This window comes from Aphelocoma coerulescens, chromosome 2 (assembly GCF_041296385.1).
Source record: "Aphelocoma coerulescens isolate FSJ_1873_10779 chromosome 2, UR_Acoe_1.0, whole genome shotgun sequence".
Taxonomy (NCBI): domain Eukaryota; kingdom Metazoa; phylum Chordata; class Aves; order Passeriformes; family Corvidae; genus Aphelocoma; species Aphelocoma coerulescens.
The window spans coordinates 164,754,052-164,777,703 of NC_091015.1; the positions used below are offsets into that span (position 1 = coordinate 164,754,052).

Sequence of the window (23,652 nt, forward strand, 5' to 3'; positions counted from 1 at the left end):
TTACAAATATCTTTGCTGGGAAAAAAAAGGTCTGGCATTTCAGGGTGTAGTTATCTGTTAGACAAAGAACAAATATCTGTGGCTTTGGAACGTAGCACTGCAAAGACAAAGAAGGAGCTGTATCTTCTCTAAACCTCAGAGAAATTAGAGCAGAACTGCAGGCTTTCTGAAAAACAGGCTCCAGTTTAAATGGGCTGATGCTGGGATGACTGGGAGATGTTTTCTCACCTCCGTTAGGCAAGCAGTAACCTTAGAAAGAAGTCCTGCTGGCTTCCAGTTCCTTCCAGCCTTGAGAAACAGCAGGGTTGTGCCTGTTTTGATACTCCATGGGTTAATACACCCTACAGTGACTTACTGAAAGCTCTGCAGGTCAGGTACAGTGCTAGCAGTGGCAGAACTGTTAGGATTGTATGGATAAACCATCCAATCCTTTGCTTTAATTATGACAATACAAATCTGTTTACTTTATGCAGTGTTTGTTGTAAGATGAATCATGGTTACCAAAATTATCATGTAGACGATTCTGTGTATAATAGCAGGCCAAGAGGTTAGAAGAGGAAGGGTTTCCGGGTTGGATCGGAGGCACAAAGTAAAGCTACCAGATAAACAAGCCATAACTTCTGTCAAGAACCTATCAACAGATTCCCACCACATGCTCTGCAAATGGGCAGCTGTGCAGAGAAGTCCATCTGAACCGACGTCTTGAGCTCATCGTGTTTTCCAAGTGATGCGGGCAGGGCGGCATTTCCAGCTCTAAATACAATCAATCAAGAGAGGCCTTCCCTGGGAAGACAGGATTTGGGCAGTCTCCAAGCTATCCAAAACATCAAGGGGTTGGTACTGGGCTTTAGTCTAGGCTGCTGTTCTAATGAACTTCAGGAATGAATTTATAAGAATCCTTCTCTGGAGAGATGCTGACTGTGGGATCAAAGGATGGATGAGCCAACAGCTGGGCTCTGGCCCAAGGCTTTAATGCCATGCCCTACTCCAATATGCACTTCCCCTGGGCAAGTCCCTTGGGGGAATCTGTTTAACTAATATGCAGCAATTTCTACTTTTCTCCATCTGTAGAGACAAACAAGCACTTCTAGGCCTGTTTTAGAGTCATCTTTTGGAGGAGATGGAAATAAAACTGCTCTAAACAAAAACCTTTGCTGCTATTTTGCTCCTGGGTACTTGAACCATATAGAGGGAAATTTGTTTGGTTGCTTTAAGGACATGTCAGGAAAGTCGTATTAAGGTCTACTGAAGGATAAAAGAGAAGCCAAGGGGTCTCCTGCAAGGCCTTCAAGAAAGTTTCTTTTGGGACTGGAGCTCAGACTAGTCCTTGCTCTTTGGCTTTTCCTACTGAGGAGAGCACAGGTGATATGCTTGGAGGAGATATGTTTGGATCAGAGTTCTTGGCACATGGTGTGTGGCTCTTGGGGATGGTCCTGTGCAGGGCCAGGAGTTGGACATGATGATCCTTGTGGGTCACTTCCAACTCAGGATATTTTATGATTCCATTATTTTGCTACCTTCTGCCATTGTGATGGCAGAAGTTCCTCTCTGTGAGCTTTCCCTGGGATCGATGTGAGGTTAACATTCTCCTCCGTGTAAACTCGGCTTTATTTCATCTGATAGGCTCTTCCTTGTTGCAGAGCAGCTGGAAAGAAGAACCTCAGTCCTGAGTTGGGCTCTTAGCTCTGCATACAGGTGTGAAGGAAAAGCAAAATCACTTGTGCTAGAACTCAGACCCATACCTCCATACCTAAATTAATCTGATCTCTGACACTATAGCAAAGAATCATGAAGAAGGACAGTTTCATGAACTAAGACCTTGATATCCTGCCAGCACTGGTTGCTTATAAGAACTCTTAGAGAAAGTCATATCTCTGCCAGGGAAGTCTGGGTGCTTTTTGACTGATTTGAATAAGAAGGAATCAGAAGGATGAGAAGTGTAGGTCATCATCCCATGATGTATTTAAAAGATGTGTAGATGTGACACTTAGGGACATAGTGGTGGCCTTGACATTGCTGGGAGAAGGGTTGAACTTGATGATCTTGTAGGTCCTTTCCAGCCAAATGATCCTATGATTCTATGGTTGCAGTGGATATTCTCCCTTGCATCCCTATTAGGTCCCGATAGCCGAACAGGGCCCACCACAAAGCACTGAAATACTGCAGTGAAGTGATCGATCATTTCTTGTGCTTGGAGACATGGCTGCAATCCCAGTCTGCCTTGCCTGGGATGCCCTGCAGAGCATGGGACATGTGCTGTGATGTGACATTTCAGGTGGCACCATCTGTCATAAGCATCACCCAGCACTTCCCATGACAATCCTGCTCGTCATGTAGCTGGCATTTACAATGGGTGCTTATACGAGTCCATGAGCACCCACACCACACCAGATCCCCTCCTGCATCCCCAGCACCCTCTTCCCAAGGGTGTAGGGATAAAGACACTCTTCCTCTTTCCCAGCACACAGGAGGCCTTCCTGTTTTCTACTGTAAGACCAAAAAAAAAAAGCTCTGATGAATGTGGGGAGATCACCCTCATCCCTTTCCTGGGCCTCACCATGGGAAGGTGCTAAAGTGCTCTGCTTTAAAGCTTTTTCTTCCTAAAATGGGAGTCTTCCAGCTCTGATCCAAGCACTGGCATCCTCCCCAGAGCTCCTGTTTTGGGACTAATTGTGTCCAGAAGAGGAAAAGCAAGCCAGCCTTCCCTTGTTTTCCTGTCATCATTTGCTGGGTATCATGTCCCTGCACTGCCTGTCTGTTTTCCCCTGTCCTACCTTCCTTATCCTTGTTCTTACTAGCCCTGCCCTTCATGGAACTAAGTTTGTTGTTTAACCTGTTGAGTCTCTGTCCTTCCAGTCCTCCTTTATTACTTTGTGGCTTAGGTTCCTCTGCAATGTCTTCCTCATCTTCCTCTGACCCAGAGTAGCTGGGGAGATCAGACCTGTCCTCTCCCAAATTCCTGCCCAGAGCCACTCCTGCCCTTACACCTGGAATACAGGTGCAGAAGAGGCAGAGTGACCTGTGCTCATATCCCTAACGTGGCAATTCCACTTCCCGCAGCCTTTCTGCTCACAGAGCCCACATCTGCTAGCAGTGCTTATTAATTCTGATTAGCCTGACTAATGTGACTCTTGTGCACACATCTTAGAGAGACCAAACCCCAGAGGGACAAGGAAGGAAGAAACTGCCCTTGCACATGGCTGTGCTGTTTCCTCTTGGCAGGTGCTTGTGGAGGGAGGGCAGAGCTTGCTCGGAGCCCAGGAGGAAGCTAGGCTGGCATAGCTCCCTAAGCCTAATAGGCCTAATAGGCTCCCCCACATTGCAGTCAGGGACTCATTTTCTGGTGCAGAATTGGAGATCTTCAGCTTTGCTGGGCCCTGATATATTTGCAGTGTGACTAAGGGCTGCATATTCTGCAGCTTTGCCTTGCTACTGTTTTCTGGGCTGTAACAGGAAAACCTTGCAAAGACAGAAGCGCTTTGAATCATGGGCTGTCCTGTATGCAATGCAGGTGAGACACACAGGAGGAAGAGAAAGAAATTCAACTGTTTCTGGATATTCATCCCCTGGCATGTCAACAGACTGCAAATATCTGTGTGTTGTGACTCAGGCTCAGGGTTAGCAGAGATTTTGTATCCCAGGCATGACCAAGATCCCAAGAAATACATGAGAGATTTTACACGGTCTTTCTCTGCTGGCCTCTGGGCAGCTGGTAGAAGAGGATATTTCTAATTCGCTTGATAGGATTTTAGATGCGCAAGAGAAGCACAACACATCAAAGAGGAATGAATGCTGTAATTCCCTGAAAGGTCGGGGCTTTTTACAGAGCTCTTTATGGCTGTTAAGCTCTTTAGGGAATGCATTCTGTCTACCACAGACTCGGTGGTGGTAGTATGGCATGCAATGCCCATCCATCTCGATTACTATTTCAGCCTCTGGGGAATGATGCAGATCCTCAAAGACTGCTAAGTACTGGATTTAATTTGAAATCATCGGGAATTTCGCATCTAAATCTTTAAATACTCTGCATGAAAGACTGCCCTGCAAAAGCTGACTTGTGTGTGCTTTACCTTTGCAGTCTCAGCATGTTTTTAATGATGCATGGAATCACTCACATTGCCCTTGGAAGCTGCTATATTTTGTCATGTGTAGCTGTTGTCATTAGAGAAAGGGCAGGTTGGGGTAGGAACGGGACAATTCCAATTCCTCTTGGTGATCACTAAGAGGCAACCCAAGGAGCTACCCTGAGGAGAGGGATGGTGGAGATCGAGGGGTGAGAGACCTTGCCCCAGTCTCCAGAAACACAGAGAACTGAGGTATGCTTCAGCAGCAATGGGAACTGGCTGGTGGAAGGTGCCCCCCAAAACCGTGCTGTTTGGGGAAATACTTCTGATGATAGCTGAGTTTTTGGTTCTGGTTTTCAACTTTGTGCCCTGAGCACAAATGGGTGATTTAAAATAGGACAGAAGTTTAGCAAGTACTGCACCCTGAGGAAAAGCAAGATGTGTAAACAGTATGGATTAAATAGTGAGCTCAAAAAGTCACAAAATAGTAGGTTAGTTTGTGAAAAATTAGACCTCTTTCCTATTTTTGGAGACTGTGTCCTTGATAAGGGACCAGACCCTGTTTTGGAGCTGGTATGAAATGAAGAAGGACCACTGAAAGCTCTGGATAAGGCAATAGACATTAAAAATAAAGAGAATTATCCAGTCTCAGGAGGCTTTTATAGGGAGTGAATAATACACTGACGGTAGGGGGAATTCAGACTACCACAAGAGAAGTTTACAGCAGACAGACAGAGCTTTGACTGAGATGCTGTTTAGGAACTTAAAAAAATCTAGGCAAATAATCTTAGAGATTTTATACTGACCTCAAATGAACAACTGCACTGAGAAAGATGTTAAGACATTTCTGTATATGGCAAAAATACTGTTGATAGCAATAGAATGGGAGGTGTGAATCTGTGGGTTGTTGGAACAAAGAAGCTAAAATAAGCTGTGCACAGGGCCTGTACATTTCCTCCTCTTTCTCTGAGTAGCCTTGGCAAAAGAGTGCTGTTAACAGCTCTGTATATGTGACACACATTTTCATTACAAATAGCTTGGGAGGCATGAAAATATCTGAGCGTTTGTGGTGGGTTGGTGGGCTTGAGTTTTCGGGAGTTTGCAGGGAAGTGCAGACCTCTGAGGCACAAAATTACTTTCTCCAAAGGAGGGGTTGGTGGAAAATGGTGGCAGAAATTTGAAGTGGCCAGCCTGGCTGAGAAGTCAGAGCTTGATCCATGTGTGCATCATTTGACAGATGTTGGCTGTGAGGTGCCCGTATCAGTGATTTGCAGATGAATAAGGAAATATATGAGGCAGAAGGAAACCACAGTACAACTGGGCCCTGGGAAGGGAAATGATGATGAGGACAACAGTCTTACCTCCCATGGGATAGTGCCACAGTATTGGTGGCCCTCATCACCACCTCCTGGGAGGAAAATCCTCTGCAAAGGAATAGGGGTCCCAGCAGAAGGGCACTGAGTCAGCTGTATTGCTCAGGAAAGAGGTCGCATGCTTGGCCATGGCAATTACTGGCAATTACAGACTCCACTGTCTGGAATAGGTACTGGAGCACCCCGTTCCCTGTATTGCAGTGATACTGACTGTTCAAATTTTATTCCCATTGGATTGGTCAGGGATAAAGGTCAGGTGAAACACATATGCGTTGCAAGAGGCAAACTCTTGCAAACCCCATTGCAAGAGGCAGTGTGAGGCATTGTTTATGTTGTGTTCCTGTGGCATGGAGATGGCTGTACCACAGGTCCCAGGGAAGCAGAGTACTCCAGGATGCTCTAGCTTGGACCAATGCTTGCTCTTCTGACTGGTTACACCACTGAGTGCCAGGAAAAGCTGATCACTAGACTTGATGAATTCATGGTAGCCTTCCAGTTGGAGTGGCCATGGACATGTGAGTGAGGTATGGAGCAACAACAACAGTTACTGCTGTTCATGCCACAGGTTTTGCACTTTTCCTAGGATAATTTTTTTTTTTTTTTTGCATTGTTTCATTGATATAATGTCGTCTAAAACATTCCCCCACCATTATGGCTAGAATTTTGCAGCATCCTTAGCCTATTTAAACCTTTAAGAGCCTTTAAACATGGCTCTTGGAAACATCCTAGTGAGTTTATACTGGGGTGAATTTCAACCTAGATGCCTGCAACAGATTCTTTTTCTGTGCTTGGAAGTATCAACGTTTGAGTGACTGAGTGGATGGGCTGATGGGGGAATTAGAACAGCAAGCCCTGATGTTACAACATGACAGGAAGAAAAACCAAACCAGAATAGTATAGCATCATAGTCTGGTTCTGGTTTTCATCTTGGCTGTTCCTCAGGGAAACAGAGCAGAACAGCAGAGTTCGCTGGGCTGCATGTTCACTTTCACAGATTTTTGTATACTCATCTGCAATTCAGGGGATTTAGTGATCCAAATACAGGTGGAACATATCCTTAACCTCTCCCCAACACAGACAGTGTTTATGAAAATATATGTATGTTTTCTTATAGCTGTCTCATAGCCAAGAGATGCTTGACTTCATCTCTTCCCTGAGAAGGTTCAGACTTTTTCAGGAACAAATGAGTAGTCACTAGTGATATGTGGGTTAGAATACTTTCTTTCCCATTCCATTGGCATCTAAAATCTTTGTAGTGGATAGCTCTGGAAGCATCCCTCTTGTCCTTTATTTTTAAGCACATGCCCAAGGCACAAAAGTCTTTCATTACAAACCAGAGCTATCCTGCTTTCTAAGTCATCCTAAAAGTGTTGTGTTATGACATGAAAAGAAAACCACAGTAAAGAGTTTGTTGCTAGCAAAATGTCTGTATTAAAATACAAAGAAAACTTCCCTGCTGGGAACAGTAATTAATAGACTCTCTTTTGTATGGTACTAACAGCATTGTAGGTTCCATTTCCAAACAGACCACAATGTTCTTGAAGAATAAATTCCACCACTGTTAGTCTGAACCTCAGCCTAAAACACAAAGAGTTCAAAAACAATAGTATTGTGCATCCTAGCAATATTCCAGCATCATGGCACTGGCTTACTGCAGTGTGTCCCATCAGATGTGGGTTGTATCTGGGCACTGCTTGGCGATGGCAAGCTCAGAGGGCTTCCTATTGTGTTTGAGAAGGCGATGATTGCATTGGAGCCCTTGGAGTTCTTGTTCGTACCCAGGATGTCTGCATTAGTTTGCTGTGGCTCGGTTTTCCTGAAGATGTTTTTCATGGTTGACTGGAAGTTATTGGTGACAAAGCAATAGACAATGGGGTCCATGCAACTATTGAGGCTACTTAGAGTCACTGTCACGTGGTAGACAAGGAGGCTGATGTTGTGAGGAATGTCTGGGTTGATGGAGATTGCGACCTGTAGCACGTGGAAAGGAGTGAAGCAGATCATGAAGATGATGAGGACAGTGATAAGGAGCTGCACAGCCCTCATTCTCCTCTCCCGACTCTGGTGCATGAGGCTGGGCTTGGACAGGGCACACATAATCCTGGTGGTGAAGAAGATGATTATAATGAGGGGGAAGAAGTACTCGCAGACCATCAGGACCAGAATCTTGGAGAGGCAGCACTCGGCAAACTTTATTGCCATGATCAGGATGGAGAAAGTCACCACAGAGGCAAAGATCCAAATGAAGATGCAGATCCCCTTGGCACAGGTGGGGTTCCTCCATTTACGTGAGGCTTCCACCTGGACAATTGCCAGGTAGCGATCAACACAGATGCACGTCAAGAAGAGGATGCTGCAGTACATGTTGACAAAGTAGCCAAAGATGTGAACCAAGGGACAATTCTTGCAACCCCCTGCACTGTAGAACATGATGATCCGGACAGGCAAGGAAAAGCCCACCAGGAGATCAGTTACAATCAAGTTGATGGTGTAAATAACAGAGGTGGTTTTTGTCTTGGTACGGAAGCAGAAGACATACAATGCCAAGCTGTTCAGCACAACACCCACCAGGAAAATGATGGCATTGACTACCATCAGGCCAATCCACAGGCTATAAAAATCTGTGGCCAGTTGTTCATCTGAGTGGATAAACTTGGAGAACAAGTTGATGTTGGACTTTGGTTGTTCAGTGGAGTTGGTAGAGTCAAGGGCTGGCAGTTGGGTGGAGGAGGTCGGCATGGTCACTGACTTCCAGCAGTCTGGAAGAAAAGAAACAGAGGTATAATGATAAGTGTGTCAGCATTCCTCAGGGCTCAAAATCTTGTCACCTAAGAACATTTTAACCTACATATTTGCACATCCTTAGTAGTAGATCCCCATCTGCCAATATGGGATTACCAATAATTGCAAGGAAAATACCTGTGTTTATAATTAGTGTCTTCCAGTGGTTCCAGATGCATGTTTTAGGGAAGACACACACTCCACACTTCAAGTTCCTTTTCCTCTTCCTTGTACATAAATGGTTTTAAGACCAGAAGACTTTGCATAACCATAACCCCAGCACTGGACTCCTAAAATATCACATCCCTTGCCTTGGGCAGGTGATCCCATTAGAGCGTTATATGTGGTAGTGTTTTCAGGAGCTGTAAGATTTCCCTGAAATCAAGGAATGGCTGAATTTTCTAAGAAAGCAGAAGCAGGTTGTGTGGCATCTTCTAGAGATCTGCACTCACCGCAACAGCAGCTGGGAGATTTCAAGCTAAGGGTGTCAGCCACTAGTCCTGCCAGGGTTTGACAGTTTAATTTGCAAATCATTCCTGACTTATACACTATTTTAAACTCATTTGTATATTAAAAAGATAAAAAAAGGGCCCAATATATACAGAGACTTGGCTGGTTTCAATAAAAATAAATGGTTGAAAAATGTCTGGAATATCTCAAAGTGGCTGGGCAGGGCTTTGACATTAAAAAAATCAGCTTGGATCAGCAGAGAATGATGCTGAAAGACTTGATTTATGGGGGTTTGAAATCCGTGCTACCAGTGAGCCAAATGCGGAAGGACTGGGAGACAAGGATCTGCAAACACGTCTCCCAGCGCTCACAGAACTGCAGTGTGCCTGGGCTGGGTGTTTCAGTGTGGAAGGCTGGAATTGCTGAGGGAATCTGGATGTCCAGCTTTGCCAAGCACTCTCCGTCCTCTGGCAGCTGACTTTTTTCCTGCACTAATCCTTTTTGCTGCTTATGGGGATCAGGATGATGGACCAAAGGTGCTCTGTCGCCTGTGAGATGCTTCAAGCTGTTGGTGGCTGTGTACAAAGTGGAGGAGGAAGCTACTTAGGATGAAAGTGAAAAGTGGATCCTCAGAAGAGTTCCTGCTGAACTCCAAAAGAAAACGTTTTGCAGGTACAGTACTAATGGGTCCAGAGAACATCACAGCAGCTCTGAGCCTGCCTGATGAGTGCCAAAGCCTTCTCCTGCCTGGCCACCAACTGTCTCTGCATTTCCTGCATACAGCACTCCTGGTATGTTTCACCAGTGTTTGGTCAATAGCCAACATTCAAGATCAAGAATCCTCACGGGATGCTACAGCCTAGTTGTGATTACTCTGCATGGTTCATTCAAGCCAGGTGAGCATGAAACAGAACATTTATTGAGAAAAAGCAGAGATTAGGACTGAGAATTTAGAAGACCAAGTGTGAAAATTCTTGGAGAAGTGACTTTGCCATCATGATGGAACTTGGGTTTGTTGGTCTGGAGGCTGGGGATTGCTATAGTTTCTTCTTGACTCTCAGTCTGTGGAAATGGTGTGAAGGAAAAAGCTGGTTTTTAATATCCTTGAGCTCAGAAGGATATTTCCAATCAAATGGCGATTTGTTTTATTTAGGTAACCACTCAAGCCCAAGGAGTTTGTCATTGGAATGGCTGGTGCTCAGACATAAAGCCCTCCTGAGATCCAATGCGGTGCCAGAGCACACTGCAGGACTGAAATCCTGAAGCCTGGGGTCAGGTCACCTTTAATGTCCCAAAGAACTACTGGGCAAAGAGGAACAATGCTAGTTTCTGTCCCTTTTTACCTCTAGGTCATCTCCAGCAGAAAACAGATGTTGGAACATCATCTGGTTTGGGAATGACCAGATTACCTCACCCTATACTGAGCTCTGGTGGCAGCCAAAGTAGCACACATGTTCACAGCATTTTTTTCTGGGTCTGACTGAGCCTGCAGACTCCTGAGGGAGAGTCTTGTCTCTTTACATTTGGTGCCAAGCACACTGTCAGAGAAAAACAGGAAAAACCGGCCTCAAGATAGGCTGAAGGTAGTAGAGTTGCAAAGTCTGACACCTGAGAAAGATGCATGGGTAGGATGCAGAACCCTGGTCTGTTTGCTACTGATTTCCTAAAATTCTCACCATCTTCTCTGTTTGTTTCACTCTTTAATTACAAAAACAAACTGAAATGAGCAGATGCCTGGATCTGCTCCCAGCTTTCTCTTTGCAGATGCTATCAAGAGGAGCACTGTGGAAGCCAAGGAATAAAGAAAGACTTTGATGCCCCTGGAGTGCAGTGTGAGTCTGTATATCTGTGTTCAGACACATCCTTGAGCAAGGGAGAAGACAAAATCACCCATCCCATCCCTGAGCATGCACTAGGCTGTATTGAATTGCACATGCATTTGTTTTCTCATTGTAATTCCATGGCACTGGCTGTTTGCTCTGATACTACATCTTGTTAATAACTTGCCTCCTCTGGGAGATTTTTCTTCAGTTTGAGATTCCTCATCACAAACACCTGATTTTTATCTTACTTTGCATTTCTTGCCTCAGTGAAATCAGCGCCTTCAAATACATTCAAATGTTCCTCATCCTCACAATGCCTTTGAGGGATGTAGGACATGTTACAAATAGAAAATTAAAATAATCAGCATATACAATGTCCTGGCTTACATAGTCACCTTTTCCACTGAGCCCCACGTGCAAGGAAAAAAACTCGAGATGTTAAAAACTGCTAAAAAACAACAGGTAACACTGTGTTTGCCAAATTGAATATGCAAAGAAGTGCTGCATTAGAGTTTGTGTCTTTTCCCAGTTCCATTGCTGCCCTAGCTGAACTCAAAATCCAAACAACTACATGAAAGAAGTCCTGGCAAATTTAATTAATCCTGAAGATTTCCTCCCTGACAGTCTGTGAAAAAGCTGCCTCTTGGACTGTGGTGGGAAAAATCTTCCTCTAATCAAATTGTTACTGATGGATGTTTGGGTGAATGGCCTCTTTCTTTCTTTGTGGGACTGCCCTCATCTCATGGCTCACAAGCAGAAAGGATGGAGAACTGGACTAGCAAAGCAACAAAATTCCTCTGAGTACTTTTAATGAGATGGAGCTGGACCAAACCCCTGGTTTACAGCTTCTAAGGATTTTTCCACTGTGGGACTCCAAACCCATGAGAAAGGTACATTGCCCATTTTGCAGCACAGAAAGGCAGCCTGACCTTGTGTCTGAGCAAAGCTAAAAATTTCCAAAGATTTTCAATTCTTCCCCTTTCTGAGTCCAAATATTATCTCAACCAGGTCTCTTTCTCTGCAATCAGAAATACTCATGCAGGTGTTTAAGTGAGTCAGTTCAGCTACCCATCACCATGAAGTAGTGGCATATGGAAGTCAGTGAGGGGCATGGCTAAATTAGTGAGAAGCTTTGCAGCCTCTGCAAACCTTTATTTTGCTGTGTTTTGCACTATTTATTACTCATGGCTATGGCATGAGCTCATGAAGAGCTGCAAGAACCACCTTTACTTACAGAGCAAATAGACTTTGGGTTAACCCCCTTGCTATAATCTACAAAGAGCTTGGAGCTCAGCCTACTTCATACCTAACTGAGCTCTCAGCCCCCCAGATTTCCATGCAATCCCTGTTTCTGAGAGCTGGCAGTCTGCAAAGCCCAAGATGGGTAAACACACATCCTTCTGAGTGCTGTCTGACCGTGCCAGTTGGCCTATGCTGTTATATTATACCTCTGAGGCGGGATTTTGTCTGTCTGGCTGGGAGACTCTTGGTAGCATTTCCTTAAAAGTACAGCAGGAATCTGGGTAGAAATGGGATAAAGGGAGGGACAGAGACTGGAGGTTGACCTGCTTTCCCTCATTCTGATAAAGGTCCCTGCTCAGCAGTGGGAGAGGGGGACTTGCTCTGAAATACTTTCTCATCGTTGTGTGACACAACCAATTCCATCATTCTTGGGCCAAATAGGAAACAGATGGTCGCTGTGCTGAACATAGGTCCTGCAGCCTCTTCCCTCACTCACTCACTGCTTGGCATCACCCTTGTTAATTTAGCATGGGCATCTCAGTGCTGTTTCTGCCCCAGGAAGAGATCCTTGACCATCCCGTATTCCACTTCACCCAACCTTGTGCTTGGTGTCAGCCTTAAGCCTCACCCTGCACTTGCTGAAGTTAGTAGGGTTCACTTCCTTAGCCCAGGGGACTTTTGGATCCGGCTCAGCAACTGAAGTAATGGGATACAAAAGAAAAGGCAGGTCAGACAACTGAGCTTTGTCCTAACTGCATGCCAAAAGGGTTATTTATTGGTGTGCAGAAAGGATCTCTGTGTGCAGACCCAGAGAAAACACCAGAGCCACACACTGGGATTGGAAAGTTGAAAAGGACGTTAACAAGCACGAGTGTAATATAGTATAAACAGCTTCAGCTTTTCTCATCTCCCTGTCCTGAACTGGAACATCTGATCCGGCAACCTGGCTCCTCTATCAACCCCCCCTGTCCCCCTCACCCTGTCCTGCCTGCTGGTGTTATTCTGCTGCCTGGGGTGGCAGCAGTGTGTGTTTAGCTTTGCAGCCTTCCCGTGTTTAAAGTTCCCCTGGTGATTTATCATCGTATTTATAAATGAAGGGTTAAACTCACTCTCTTTCAATTTAAATTGTGTGATTCTCCTTCTGGCAAGCTCTCACTCAACTCTGGCTCAAACTGGCCAAATATGGTGTTTTTGTGCATGTCGACCTTGCCCTATACATGGTAGAGCTTGTTCTGTGTGTCTTGTGTTTAGCCTGGGGAGGGTGGGTTTGCTGACAGGGGAAACAGAGAGAGAAAGGGAGAGAAAGGGAATTAGTTCAGCTGCTGAAACGAAAAAGCTGGTGCCTGTCTGCCCCTTGGGCTGTGAGAAGAGAGCTAATTCTGAGCGAGACAGGTTCTATCCCAAAGCAGAAATGAGGCTGTTCTCAGGGCAGGTAAGATCCCATTTGTGTGGGCATCAGATCTCTACTCTCACTTGATTCCTAGGCATTGAGGTCTCCTATAAATCTCCAGGTCTGAGGGTGGCTGGACCAAGTGTGTGAAACACCCACCTTCTGGGGAACTGCAGTTGTAAATAGCCAAATCCAGTCAAGAGTTCCCCTCCAATGCCATGGACATAGAAGGGACTTTGGAGACACAAAACACATAGTTTTATGAGTGTTAGATTAAATGACACCTGCTTTCTTGCAGTCTCATGTCTCGCAGTGGCTCGCAGGGCTGAGGGAATGCTTTGCCCTGCTTGAGATGCTTATTATAACTTTTTCCCATGTGGACACTTGGCTGCCTTAATGAGCACTCACATTCCAGCTCTTCCCTTGGCTCCAACACTTGTTTGACTTTCTCCTTTCTTTGCTGCCTAATTTCCTGAAAATTGAGGTGATCTTTGCCTTCTGCCAAATTCTGGTTGAAATTAGCCAGCAGATTGAAAAACATTAGGGGGACGGAGGAAATTGGAGCTGACAACCACACAAACAGGCACTGAGAGTGATCCTTGTTTCCTCCAATGCGAACCTGCAAGGAATTTTTTAACACTCTCCACCACACATCCTTTCATTCCCTGCAAATTTACAATCGCTATGGCTTTGAAACACAGCAAACAGGGCTGGATGGTTTCTGTGAAGAAAAGAGTATTGCTTGCTTCTCGTTGTTTTCCTGAAGAGAAATAATTTCAGATTTATGCCAAACCATGGGAGAACCAGCCTGACTGGGACAGCTCATAGCTAATTTCTGGGTGTTGGCACTATTCAGCCATGGCCTTCTTGCCCATGTGTCACGAAGAGTGTGATAGCCAATGTCTGGTAGTTTGAATGGTCATGTGCTGAGTTACAGCTTTTGTCTGGAATCACAGAATCACAGAATATCCTGAACTGGAAGGGACCCAGAATGATCATTGAGTCCAGCTCGTGGGCCTGCACAGGACCATCCCCAAGGATCATGCCATGTGCCCAAGACAGTTGTCCAAATACTTCTTGAACTCTGCCATGCTTGGTGCTGTGACCACTGTCCTGGGGAGCCTGTTCCAGTGTGCAAGCACCCTCTGGGTGCAGAACCTTTTCCTAATATCCAACCTAAACCTCCCTGGAGACAACTTCAGGCCATTCCCTCGGGTCCTGTCACTGGTTACCAGAGAGAAGAGATCAGTGCCTGCCCCTCCTCTCACAAAGACGTTGTAACTGCGATGAGGTCTCCCCTCGGTCCCCTCCAGGCTAAACAGACCAAGTGACCTCACCTGCTCCTCATACAGCTTCCTCTCAAGGCCAAGAGAGATTAACACCCCCACTGACTTTTGAATCTCTAATATTGGCCATGAGACTCAGATTTCCCATCTGGCTGGAGGGAAAACTTCAATGTCCAGTCTCAGGCATGATGCTGATTGTTGGGCTGGTGTTGCTGATGTGCTGTTTGAGCTGTTTGCCTCCTGCCTGAGATACCCAGTTTGCCTCTATGTGCTTCTTCATCTCCAAGGCCCTGCTGTGGATGGGCAATGGATATTGCTCTGTGTTGTGATCTGAGCTTCACCCACCACGTCATGTTCAACGCTGTGTGTACACATGGATGGATCCTGTGCTCTCTATGGGCCCAAGGCCAAAATCACATCCTTTGAGAGTGAGGACCCACATCCCTGGCTCATTTTGGGACAAGAAATAGTCTGTGGGTGCCCAAGCAATGATTTAGTCCAGCAGGTCACCCTAGGCCATGAGGGATCACTGCCAGTTAGAAGAGGGAGAGAGCACAACTCTCCAAAGTGCATTCCTCTTCTCCACGGAGCAAAGTGACCCAGATGGGACCGATGCCACTTGGCTTAGACCAAATGCCAACTCTCTGCATCCAGGCTTGAACCTGCTTCTTAAAACCAGGTGACAGATCATAGTTCTGGACACCCCAGAGACAATCTATTTAGAACTTGGAAAGGTCTGGATGGCTCTCCCTTAGCCCTGTCCTGAGCATGCATGAAAAAACTGAAATGAAACTCCCAAAGATACACAGAGGAGGAAATTCACATACTGTCAGATTTCTTATGAATTTATACCTCTCTATGGCCATTTGTAGCAGCAATGCCTCAGCCTTTGAAAGAAAGAGGCCAGATGTGCATGTGCAAGAAAAAAGAGAACTGGGATTGTACATACTTTGCCTCTCCAGACCTACAGATATCCACCCAGCAGTGGTGGGCACCTAGAGATCCCCCAGCACATCTCTGATGAGGCTTGCTAGTACTGGTCATCTATAATACAGGTAATAAAAGTTAGTAAAATATAATAAAATATATAATACATATAATAAAAGGAGTTTGTGTATTTTTGCTTGTTTTTACCACACTGTGTAGAAAAGTCCCTCCTGAAACATTTGGAAGTCTATGATGCCTTATCAATACCAATGTATTTTTCATGTCCCTCTTTTCTGTGTTACCAGATCTTGGCTTTGGAGTGACAGAAATGCTAAGTGTCTTGGTGAATGCTCTATCAATCAGGCTGCTAGCATTTAAAAGGCCAATATCTCATAGCCTGTCAGGGCTCGTAGCAAGTTCCATCTGTCACAAGGGAGCACGGAGTGACATCTCTGCAGTAGGTGCTGTGTGTTTCCAGCTCTCTTACTTTCAGAGAAATCAGAGCATGACTTCCTGAGTGTTTTCCTCTCTGTCCCTTGTGGACCATTATACGTGAGGGGAAAACACATATTTTTGGGGGAATTTTTTTCCAAGATGATTAACATTTTTAAAAAAAAGTTACATCTTAAACAAAACACATGGATTTGGATTCTTAAGGGCCCAGCCAGGAAAGATGGATTTGAGACGATCTTCTTGGGAGGTTGTAAAAGAACAAGAGAAATGCGTTTGATTTTATAGGGATCACAGTAATCCATCAAGTGTTTCCAGGGTGCCGGAGACAAAGTGCTAGAAATGTCAGTTTGGAATAACAGCTATTGTGGCTGTGTGCAAGGAGCACCTTGCAGTGAAAATTACCATATAGGCACATGCAGGAACTTCCCAGACAAGTGGAAAACCAATATCTGGCCAGTGTATTGCTGGTTGCTTTTGAGAAATTTTTAATTACAAATTTAGCAATCTTTGAGCACTTTGTCCTCTTTCTGCCTTCAGCTGCCTGCTTGTTCTGTCCTTTGGCAAGAAGCTGAGAAGGGCAGTAAAAGAAGAACAACAGCAGAGTTCTGTTGTTGGGGAATACGTGGGCTCCTGTGCAGCCAGGGAGTGCAGGAGTGGTGAAACAATGCTTACACCCCAGGGAGCACAGGGAATGGAGGTGACAGCAGTGGAGGTAGGGATGAAGGGGCAATGCAGAGGAGTCAGGTGTACCAGCTCTGCCTTCCAGCACTCACTCCAAGCTGTGCTGCTCTCTTGGCTGCAGGGAGAAACTGAGGCATGAAGCCATGGGTAGGCTTGGCTCAGGGAATGCATTGAGGTGGGAGACCCAGTTAGGGAGCAGACAGTTTTTGAGGCATCCCAAGATGGTCAACCAGGTCTTAACCCTTTGGGAGACTGGATTCTGGGGTTTCCTTAGAGAGGCACATATGACACTGCTGTGCAGACCCCACAGTGCCTTCAGGGTTTTGCAAATTTTGGATTCACCGGGTTAACCTGGAAAAACTCGTTGGTGGTGAGTATGTTGCTATGAAATCAGGGAGCATTTCCGAAGTGGTCTGCTAAGGACCTTGGAAAGGATCTTCTTTTTCCTTCTACTGACCCAGCAGTGGGTTCAGAGAGGGAAGACAGCACCTTTCCTAGATCTGTGCTTGCACCCTGCTGCATAGACAAACAGGTAAAACATCCCCACTCGCAGCTGACCCCATTCCGGGCAGTACATCATCTCTTCTCCTGGCTTCCAAAACCTTCCTGAATGCATTTCACAAAAATTTAATTATGCCTGGGAGTAGAAATGTGCAAACGACATCACCCCCCCCTCTTCACAAGAACTGGCACAGTACTTCTCAAGAAGGGAAAGGCAGCAACTTTGCACACTTCCCATCGCTCCCCATCTCTTTGAAGAACAACTGAATATCATTACACTGCCCCAAATCCCAAAAGCAGAGAAGGTCACAAGGGAGAAGCTCCTTGCAGCCCCTTCCAGCTGCTGGCACAGCGTGGCTTTTCAGGTCAGGCACTTCCCAATGGATTTCCACACCTGCTGGATGGGCAGAGCCAGAGACTTCCCAAGCTGCTCATCCACATGTTCAGTGGACCCCTTCTGCTGCCACCCCTGCCAGGGCTCCCTGCTGCAATAGCCAGGACTTGGAGTCCAATATCCAGCAAATCCTTCCTGGCCCCACGTTGTCTCCAATCCCATGCCCCCCTCTTTCTCTCAGACCAATATCCCAAAGCATTCCCTGCAATGATCCCTGCAGTGTGTTCCTGCACGACGGACTGACTTACCTCTGGCTTGATCCCCCTTCTATGTTAGAGGAGCTGCCGGTAAGAAAATTTCCTCATGGACCTGTCTGCTATCACCCCAGGAAAGAGACATCTGTTCCTACAAGCAGAACAACTGGAGTGACTACAGAATATGAAGAAATGCCTAATCTCTCTCTTGCATTCTCTCCCTCTCTCCCCCCCCTCTTCTAAATATAGCCTTGCAACTAATGGGAAAAAATACACACTACCAAAAAAAAAAAATATTTCCACTTGTCTGTAGTGTTCAGAATTTCTCCCCAAACATCTGGCTCCTTGCCCGAAATCTCTCTGAAATTTATGAAGTGCTGTAAATGCTAAAGAGGGCTCCAGCCTTACGGTGCTAATGCCTGAACATCTCTAGTAAACTAAAACTGATGTTGCTGCCCCCAGGTCAATTTTCCTGTGTCTCTGTGGAAACAAAATCTCCTTGCTGGGAACTTGCCTGCTCAAGCTCCCTGCAATGGCACTACCATGTGTGAGATGAGGAAAATACCCCTCTTGTTTTCTTCCTGATGTGAACTAGGATTAGAGAAAAGCATCCCTGGCAGCTGCAGGAAGGTGCTGAACCAAATGCCACACAACCTGTGATGTCCTTTGAACCAACCTAGATGTTCAGACCCTGAGAAAACCCCTGGCACAGGGAACCACAGGGTGACCCTGCACACTTTGGTGGTGCTGCCTGCAGTCATTTGGGAGAGGAGATAATGAGATCTATCCAGGGCTGAAATGGTTGAGCGTGGGTGGCAATAGAGAGTCTGAGGCTCCACCAAGGAGCCCCCCAACATGCTCCTCCATCCTCACACAGCTCTTCCTTGCTGATGGTAGAGCCATTGTGGGTGTCAGGTCTTTCTCAGAGTAGGGATTTAAGTATCTCTACACCCTTGGCTACTTGAGAAGAGACTGACATTGGACAAAGCATAATGAATTATCCCATTATTGAGATGGGTTCAAATCACATGGCCAGAGCAGCTTTCAAGACACCTCTGCTGATTGATGCTCTAAGGACTCAAAATCCTTCAAGTCCCATCTCAAGTCCCACTTCTTGCTCTAAACTGGGTACCAAAACCCCATCTTTTTTGGGGTTTGCACAGATGTTCTCCCCAGGAGCTTTTCAGTAGCTTTAGAAAGTCCTCCTGGGAGAAAATGCAGAAAAAAAGTGAGAACTTACATCAAATTCAGTTCTTTAGAAATACAGAGAGGATGGATGCTGCATTTTAGTATCAGTCCTGGCCTGCATCACACTTTAGATAAAGACAACACTGGTGCCAATGCAATAAACACGCAGGATATGGCCTGTCACAACACGACAGGATCAACTGAGAGGCACTGAATTCCAGGTCAAGAGGCCAAATCCATAAATAGAGGAGAGGTAAACTCCACACATGCGCGTCTCACTGGCGCACAAACAGTAGCTATGGTTATTAGAGAAGGTTGACCTCATTTTCTGGAATTACTTTTTCACCCTTGGATCTTTCCCAGGAAGACTGAGCTGATTCTTTTTGTCTGGTTATTTTATTGATTTTCTATTTTGAGTTTCCTCACATTGAGGGGCAGATTGTTCCGCCAGTTTCAGGAACATCCTCCTTGGCTTTATGAGCCCTCTGATCTGGGTATCCAGCCTTCCACAGCTGACCTCTAGCTCAGGCATATGCCTGAACTTTCATTTGTTTCTCACTTCCTTATGCTTGGGAAGAAAGTGTGATTGGAAAGTCTCCATGAGCCCTGTCTGGGTGATCATTCTGCCTTCAGTTCCCTCCATCCTAGAAGTTCAACAGGGGTAAGAACAAAGAGAAGAAACCAACTCATGGTCTAATGCTGGGCAGGGTGGGTGAACTTGGACCCTATCAAGGTGCCAGGATAGGCCCAGAGAAGCTGTGGCTGTCCCATCCCTGGAAGTGTTCAAGGCCAGGGTGGATGGGACAGGGAGCAACCTGGTCTAGTGGAAAGTGTCTCTGCCATGGCAGGGGCTTGGAACTAGATGGTCTTTAATGTCTCTTCCAACCCAGACCATTCTGGAATTCTATGATTCTATCATTCTCAATGCCTATTGTGGCAAATGCTTAAGATTCCCCCAGACTGTCAACAAAATTTTTATATTTAGGGAATGTCTCTCTGGAGTTACAAATGTGAGACTCTAAGAAAGAGAAGACTTTTCTCCAGGATGAGCTGTTGGTAGCTGCACTCTGTCCACCTTCTCTGGGACTGCCTGGTCCTTCCTGTGTGAGGACTGGTTTGGTTTTATGCTTCCAGATGACACGAGAGCTGCATTCCCATCTCTGTGCACGGGATAATCAGTGCCCTGCACTCCCCCACTATCCCAGCCTCTCCCTCCTTGCTGGATTTAGAGCTAGGCTCTGAGTGGCAACAGCTGCAAAGTTTCAAGTTGTGCCTGAGATAGTGCAGAACATGCCATATTGGGAAGCAGATGCTAAGGTGGAGAAGGCACATCCGGGCTCAGGGCCACACTTTGTCCCAGACCCGGTTCCCACACTCGACTTCAGGAGGAGTTGCAACTGTAGCTGATAAATGAAGAGCTTCTATCATCTCTAGATTTTCAGTCATTTATTACCCTCCCAGAGGGAGTGAGAAAGGCAGAAAAAAAAAGTAAAGCTTTAGTAAGTGGAAAATTTTCAAGCTTGTTCATTGAATATACAATAGTGTATATTCAACTTTGTTGTTGTTTTTTTTTTTCCTTTTATTTTGGAGGAGGTGTGTTTTGTTTTGTTCTCATTGGAGTGAGATTGTAGATGGAAGAAGGTATTGTCTCAGTCAAAATCAGCACACAGGAGGACTAATAGTTACATCAGGGAAGGATGCTACTAGCCCATGGTAATTCCTAGCAATCCCTTAACCTTGCCATGTGAAATAGGGCTCTGGTTAAAAGTCTTCTGTGGCACAGTGCAGCAAAGCAGGAGGCCAGACAACTCTTGAGGGAGGTGCAGAGTAAGCTGATACCACACATCCCTCTGGGGAGATGTGTCCTGTTTTTGTCAGGAGAAGGGTATACTCTTCAAATCCTATTCAAAAAGGGGAATTGAGCATCCTTTGATCCCCTGCTGCAGGAGAAGAGATTGAGATTGGGCACTACATAATGAACTTTAACAGAGCTGAGGCGGGCTCAAGGCACATGGGCAGATCAGCTTTCAAGGTGTGTCTGTCGACCAGCTCTGCAAGGACCCAAATCCAGTGTCTGAACATGCCTGTGTTTGTTTAGGAAGCTTAATTTAGGCTCTGTTATACTGAACAGATGCTCACAAATGAATTATTTTCTTCAGCAGCAAAGGAGAATTCCCACCCAAGAAGGTCTTGGACACAGACGTAACAGAGTTCAGAAAACTGAGGAGCCTTTACCCATGGTCATGACTGTGTTGAGGTCACCAAAGAGCGGGATCCTCACTGCATGGAGGACTCTGAAGGATGGGATCTTCACTGCACTGTCTGGAAAACCTCTTTTTAGCTGCAGGCTTGATGGAGAGGCAACAATATGGTCTCTGCCAGGTGAGTAGCCCTCTGTCAAGGAAGATAATGGCATTGAGGAGAGTCTACAACATCCATTTTACCCACCTCAACTCCTCTTCCTTCTGGTAAACCTACTCTAGAAAATCCTCAGGCCTTAAATGTGCTGGAAAACATTCATGTATGTCTCTATGATACACACTGCCTGTGAGCCCTAAAATCGTGATTGTCCTCAGTCTCCAAGGCTATTGTGGGATGCTGTAAATCAGAACTGACCCAAAGAACTGTGTAGGTTCTCACAGGTGGATCAAGGGTGGAGAAATTGCTGCACTGGACCATCCTCCAGGAGTCACCTTTGATTTGTTGGAAAATATGTGGGCACTGAGGCTCTGCTCAAATGTGTAGGAACTTTCCATCTAGGTGAGGTGTTCTTCAACCCCACCACACTTCCTTATCATAAAGAAGTGATGTGCATGTTCCCTTGGAGAGCAGTGTGGGAACACGCTCCTCTTTGGTGGCTCCTGAGCTGGTGCTTTTTGGAAGGGATAGCATGGCAAATGGATGGATCCTTAAAGCAGATCCAGGAAGAATCCATGGGAGGTCCAGTTGAAGATCAGGGCTGGCATCTGTATCCAGCCTGGCTTGTGGCACTTACTCATGTGGAGCCAAAGAGAGCAACATGTGGCTTCACCTGCTGGGCTATTGAGAGGTCATTCTTTGCTGTTCTCTTGGTGATCCAGGTGTGCCATGCTGGGACATCTGGGAGATCCTGGGACCGCTTTGGGATCTGAACCCTGAGACATTCATGCTGGTTATGCCTAAGATGATAGCTGGAATGTTTGGAGGAAAAGATCAGAGCTCTCTGTACTGATTCTTAGACAGAATCTGTCTCTGCCTCCTGCGTGCTGATTTTGACTGAGACAATACCTTCTTCCACCTACAATCTCACCCCAGTATTTAACACTGTTGTATATTCAATGAACAAGCTTTAAAATTTTCCACTTACTAAAGCTTTATTTTTTTTTTCTGCCTTTCTCACTCCCTCTGGGAGGGTGATATATGACTGAAAATTTGATTGAAACGACAGGTAAGAGATAGCTTTTGTACCTTTCCTGCAATGATGACATAGAAACACCAAATAGACAAAGAAACGTGAACTACTTGGCCCTGGACAAGGAGGGTTTGGACTGTTCCCCCCGTGATGTTCGATACCCCTATGGCTTTTTACCCGACTGTCAGCATGGATAACAGAGGCTGTGAAGAGCCACAAAAGATGGTCCACCTGGCTCTGTGATGGCATCTCAGCAGGGTCTAGAGGCAGCTGTACCTACCTGACATCATCAGCTCTGCAGGGAACAATCTGAGCCAACTGCTCAGGATCACAGGCACTTCCCAGCACTTGCTGTACTATCACTCACTCTCCTCAGAGGACTTCAAGGGCTGGAGGCCACCATAATTTTGTATCCCTGCCTCTGAACAGACTCCCCATCTGTGAGTTTGTGCAAGAAGGGAGATCAGAGAGTCACCATATGGGGCCTCTGCTGATAGGATCCAGCTGTGATACATCTGCTTGATGAAGGACAGGGAGAGACAAGTGATGCCCTAGAATGATGGCCATGGTTCCTGTTGCCTGAGTCAGGGATGGGGGAGGAAGTGTGTAGGAGCCAGTTTTCTGCCTGCCAGCTGCATATTTGGGAATTGACTTTGCTGACCATTGCCTCCCCCTCTATTTTTCTCCCCAGGCTGTGGCATTTTTGCTGATGGACCTGTTGAGCTGAAAGAAAAATGAGGATATCTGCAGGACACAAAGAGCAAGTTGCTCTTCTGGGCAACCTTGAGGTCTTTCCTGAGTGACTGGTTTGGAGAACATTGGTCTTGCCTATCTCCAGTTCTTGCATGACAAGGGGTATGAAGTCCCTAACCTGTTATAAATGTACCCTGTGGGGCTGAACCAGGATCCCTCTCTCCATTCCACTCTGCCCAGTTTACCACAGGTCTCACAACTGTGAGGACTCTGACAAGGTTCCTCAGTCAAGGCACCAGCAAAGTGAGCCACCAGGACTCTTTGGCCACCCAACAAAGCATGTCATGTCTCAGCTGCCCCTACTGATCCAAACCTCACTGGGATCCTTTGCAGGGTCCCGCTCCAATCTTTCTGGTCCCCCAACCCGGGTCTGGCCAGCAGCCACCTTTTGTACTTTTTCTTTTTGCTATTTTTTTCAAAGATTCAGAAGCTAATTGCCAAGAACTCAATGTCCAGTGTCACAACCTCACTGCAGAACTCTCCCTATTCTCAGCAAAGTATTTCCTGTTGGTTTTGTTTGTCACTGAGCACACAGGGACACTGGTGCTTGAAGGGGAAAGCTACACAAGCTTTGGGCTTTGGCATTGCTTGGGCACCATGCCCTGGGAGGTCAGGGCTGGGTGGAGTGGCTCTTGCCCCACTCTGGTTTGAAGGTTGCAAAGCAGGAATTGGCAGGATGGTTGGTGCTGGGTGGTTGAAGAGCCCCCAGGGAGCTCTCAGCACTCTGCTCCTGTGCTTGTGGCAGTGGGAAGCACAGTATG

General features: G+C 46.0%; 1 protein-coding gene across 1 annotated transcript; it reads right to left on the bottom strand.

Moving 5' to 3' along the window:
• Positions 1-6,900: 6,900 nt before the first annotated feature.
• Positions 6,901-22,573, bottom strand: GPR20 (G protein-coupled receptor 20). The gene is made up of 3 exons (XM_069006057.1): positions 22,419-22,573; positions 17,614-17,710; positions 6,901-8,196 (listed from the first exon to the last, which is right to left on the bottom strand). Exon 3 carries the CDS (start codon positions 8,174-8,176, stop codon positions 7,073-7,075), a length of 1,104 nt encoding a protein of 367 aa, XP_068862158.1. The 5' UTR covers positions 8,177-8,196; positions 17,614-17,710; positions 22,419-22,573; the 3' UTR covers positions 6,901-7,072.
• Between the last annotated feature and the right edge of the window lie 1,079 nt (positions 22,574-23,652).

Bases quoted from the DNA above. Each gene is read 5' to 3' on its own strand.
- GPR20 (XM_069006057.1), bottom strand. From the start codon at position 8,176: ATGCCGACCTCCTCCACCCAACTGCCAGCCCTTGACTCTACCAACTCC.